Source organism: Ictalurus punctatus, chromosome 18 (genome assembly GCF_001660625.3).
Source record: "Ictalurus punctatus breed USDA103 chromosome 18, Coco_2.0, whole genome shotgun sequence".
Lineage (NCBI taxonomy): Eukaryota > Metazoa > Chordata > Actinopteri > Siluriformes > Ictaluridae > Ictalurus > Ictalurus punctatus.
Genome location: NC_030433.2, coordinates 22,931,399 through 22,936,144, shown reverse-complemented (window position 1 = coordinate 22,936,144; position 4,746 = coordinate 22,931,399). Strand labels below are relative to the sequence as shown.

The 4,746-nt window shown below is 42.4% G+C and overlaps 1 protein-coding gene across 1 annotated transcript in view; it reads left to right on the top strand.

Moving 5' to 3' along the window:
• Nucleotides 1–1,167: 1,167 nt before the first annotated feature.
• Nucleotides 1,168–4,746, top strand: part of pou4f4 (POU class 4 homeobox 4) — a 3,661-nt gene continuing 82 nt past the window's right edge. Inside the window, exons 1-2 of the mRNA XM_017491955.3 lie at nt 1,168–1,606; nt 2,554–4,746. The exon at nt 2,554–4,746 is cut by the window's right edge and continues 82 nt beyond it. Of these exons, the coding sequence (XP_017347444.1) occupies nt 1,487–1,606; nt 2,554–3,513 (1,080 nt within the window). The 5' untranslated portion in view covers nt 1,168–1,486 and the 3' untranslated portion in view covers nt 3,514–4,746. The remainder of the gene's footprint in view (nt 1,607–2,553) is intronic.

Sequence of the window (4,746 nt, the reverse complement as noted above, 5' to 3'; positions counted from 1 at the left end):
CACTTTTAACCTTTTACTCTCAAGTTCTTTAGAGAACCATCTATTTCCTGCTGCTTAAAGAACCCACAAATGGTTCTTCACAGCAGTGCCACAAAGAACAATGTATTCATACAGTAAGTTCTCTAAAATAAAAAATAAAAACCTTCTTTGTGAATGCTTTAAGGAATCAAAGTAACATTCTTAACAGTGATGCCCTACTTTACAGGGGTCACTTTAACCTGTTAAAGGATGATACCTTAGAAGAACCTCTAATGAAACATAAAGAACTTCTCTAATCTCCAAAGAACCATATTGCTATAGAATGCTATACAATGAAAAATTGACTGGCTCTTGACTAGTAAAAGGTTCTTTACAGAACGTACGGTGCTGTAGAAGACCATGAAGAACGTTTATTTTTAAAAGGGAAAGAATTTAAATAAGAATCCCTAACAAGCACTAGGACGTATTCATCCGTTTTAATATTAGGAATATCGATATAGCCGACTGCAAAGAACTTGAAATGTTTCCATATATATTTCCACTCATATATAAGATATGATCAAATATTATTTTTGCTCAGATTGATTTCTTTATATTTATGCATTATTATATTTATCACATATATTTGCTATATAATTTAACAGATTTTTTTTTAAAGCTGTGGTTGTGTGTAAGTCTTGTTTTTAGTTTATATATATATATATACACACACACACACACACACACACACACACACACACACACACACACACACACACACACACACACACACATATATATATATATATATAAAGATATTGTCCTCAATTTTTAAGTGTAATATATAGTGTAATATATATATATAATTTTAAAGCTTAGTCATTTTTAAAGAATCTGACAGATACTCAAATGGACTGATATTCAGACTTTCAGTATGGGTATGGTTATTGGATAAGAAAACGTGCTGTCGTTCCACTTCTATTCTTTAATGCACTGGGGTGTCATTACCTGGCATACCTGGAGCATTGTGTTATTTAGTTTAGCAGCGTCACATTTTTCAGCACCAATGAAAAGCTTCCATGGGCGGGATCTCCTCACAGACCACGCCCTGTTCCCCTCAAGATTAATTCAGCAGCGCACTTAAGTGTAAAGGTGGGAGTCACGGGACCAGACCGTGCTCGAGCTTAATTCGGCCAATGGTGTTTGAGTAAAGTTAGAGGGGGCGTGCCAGGTTTCGGCGTGTGGGCGGAGTCGGGGAAACGTTTATATTTAGACGCCTGCGTCAATACCTGGGCCGTATCAAGGCTGCTGACAGGCGCAATTAGATTTTTTTTTATTTCCGCCCCTGACTCGAGAAGAAGACTTCCCAGGCAGGACTGGTGGGCTGCCTGTCCTCGTCGTGACGTTTTCCCCCGACTGCGTTACGTTTCGAGACATCAAGAGTTATCGGAGGCAAAAAAAAAAAAAAAAAAAAAATACGGAGTTAAACGAGGAAGACGAGAAACGACCTTCTCCGACGTCTGCAATCATGATGTCCATGAACAGCAAGCAAGCTTTCAGCATGCATCCGATTCTCCACGAGCCCAAATACACACCTCTGCACTCGAGCTCGGAGGCGATCCGGCGGGCATGTCTGCCCACACCGTCGGTAAGATCCGCACGATTTACCCACGCGCGCACATCTCCATCACAGCCTGGCATCAGGGTGGTGTAGTGATGACAATCAGATGGGAGATAAAAGCATGAAGATGTCATTAAGGCTTTTTAAAATGAGCAAACTTGCAATGTATTGAAAGAGCATTATAATCTAATATAAGGATATAAACTGTATTATATACTACACCATACACTCTTATTTTCGTGCTCAAATAACCGTTAGTGTCATGTAAGGAAATGCTGAAATGATCTCTTAATAATCACAGTCATTTTCTCGTAGTTTCACTGAAAATAATTTGATTACATGGCGACGTTCAGGTCACTGAAACTTAAATAATAAACAATAATAAACAGCGCTGAAAAACGAGTTAAGACTTAAGTTAAAAAAAAAAAAAAAAAAAAAAAAAAAAGTTCCTCAAATCCTGAAATTTCCTAAACATTCAAGTAAAGCTTCATCTTTACTAAGAGAAAATAGTAGAGTTTTTTTAAAAGTATCACTAGAAAGGTTTGTGTTTGGGGCTCTGTGAGGAAGCGTTTGTGTTCCAAGAAGAATTTCGGCAAGAATTGAGTGAGTTTCAGCCGATAAAATCTCTGCAGAAGGGATGACAATGAGAGAAGACGTGTACACTGCTCAAAGAAATTGGAAGTATATCTGACTCTATAATAGTATCGAAATTATATTATTATTGTTTTGGGGTTTTTTTTATTATTCATTATGTGGGGTTTTTTTTTGCATGAGGTGTTTAGTGAACTATGGTAGGTAGGTAATAGGTTTAAAATAAATGTAAAAGTCGCTTCAAATGTTTTCACGTCATAAAGATAAAGACGTGCCTGGAAAGAAAGAAAGAAAAAAAAGGTCAACTATGATGATGATGATAATAACGGTGGTGATTTTTCAGTATTGTTTGTTCTTATTTTGCTCTCCTTCCTTCTCTCTAGCTGCAGGGAAACATCTTCGCCGGTTTCGATGAGACGCTGCTGCAGAGAGCCGAGGCTCTGGCCGCGGTGGACATTGTGACCCAGAAGAGCCATCCGTTCAAGCCAGACGCCACGTACCACACCATGACCACGATGACAAGCATGACAGGCACCCCAACGTCCTCCCCGGCGCACCTGCATCACCCGTCCGTGCTCACGTCTCATCATCACGCACACCACCCGCACCACCACCACCAGCCGGCTCAGGGTCTGGAGGGAGACCTGCTCGACCATCTCTCTCCCGCGATCTCGCTCGGCGGCATGCCGACCGCCGCGGACGTGGCTTCAGGCGCGTCCCACGCACACTCGCACATGGCCGCGGCTATCAACCACGCGCAGCACCATCACCATCCGCACGCGCAGGCCGTAAACGTGCACCACCCGCACCACGCCCTGGCCGCGCACGCCTCCCTCGCCAGTGCCAGCGCCGCGTCCATGGACGCCGAGCCAGACCCCCGCGAGCTCGAAGCGTTCGCCGAGCGCTTCAAGCAGCGTCGCATTAAGCTCGGCGTGACCCAGGCGGATGTGGGCGCCGCGCTCGCTAACCTCAAGATACCCGGGGTCGGGTGTCTGAGCCAGAGCACGATCTGTCGGTTCGAGTCGCTCACGCTCTCGCACAACAACATGGTGGCCCTGAAGCCCATCCTCGAAGCGTGGCTCGAGGAGGCCGAGAGGGCGCAGCGCGAGAAGATGGCCAAGCCCGAGATCTTCAGCAGCGGCGACAAAAAGCGCAAGCGCACATCCATCGCTGCGCCAGAGAAGCGCTCGCTCGAGGCCTACTTCGCCGTGCAGCCACGACCTTCGTCCGAGAAGATCGCCGCCATCGCCGAGAAGCTCGACCTGAAAAAGAACGTGGTGCGCGTCTGGTTCTGCAACCAGCGGCAAAAACAGAAGCGCATGAAGTTCTCAGCGACGCACTGAACCAAAACACGGCGCTCGTTTTAATGGACATCGAGGAACTCTCAGACATCCCCAATCAACAAGAATTAAAACAAAAACAAACAAACAAACAACAAAAAAAAAACCCCAAACCAAACCACGGGTCAGATGGAGATCTCAAGGAGGCGGACCGGGTCCCGTCGGGATGTCAGCATGCAGGAGCGCGACTCCACTCATGGAGACGCGAAGAGAAGAAAGACACGGGAAAGAAACTGGGCTCTGAAACTGGACAAAAGGAAAGAAATGAATCACTTATTGTACAAAAAAAAAAAAAGGAAATAGAATAATAACATATTCTCTTAAATAACTCTTTTATATTGATTCATGTATATAACTGTGAATACATGACACCTCTGTGAAGACCACATCGTCCTTTTAGGTTCTTTTCTTTTTGGGTTTTTTTTTTTTTCGAGAGAAAAAAAAAAGGAGAAAGGGTTTAAAAAGTTTGCCATTAAAAGTTTAATGTCATTCGGTGTGTTTCGGAGGAAGAGACTCGATCTCGGTTACGACACGGAATTACCGTCACCCACTGCATGGTTTACTTTAGGGCGCTTTTACTATTTGAAACTCCCCGGTTTAAACGCATCGCAATAAGAGAGAAATACAGCACAGGCGAAGGCACACACACACACACACACACACACACACACACACACACACACACACACACACACACACACACACACACACACACACACACACACACACACACACACACACAAGGCCCCAGTCTGTGTCTACCTCATGATCCTGACACATCTTAAGTCATTTTGGAACTAAAAAAAAAATGTTTAAAAGTGGCTTTCAAATTTGGCATCTCGTTTTGAAGAAGCACAGAATGTTAAAAACAGATTGTGGTATGTCTCAGCTAATTTCACTGCAACGATGCTTTGACAATCAAGTGGTTAGAATAACGATGGGCCCTCTATGTCTTCATCTAAAATCTGATATATGGACATATGTTCTCCTATTATTATTATTATTATTATTATTATTATTATTATTATTATTATTATTGGGCCTGTGGATGGAAACATGGATTCACTGCATTCTGAACAGTTCATTGCACTTTTGTAGATATTGTTGAGATACCAATTTTTTGACTTATTTATATTAAAAAAAAAAATATTTTTATTGTTTTTTTTTTCTCCTTTATTTCGTATGTACTTATTTATTTGACATTAATTTATTTTGAAGTTGGCATATTTTTCATTT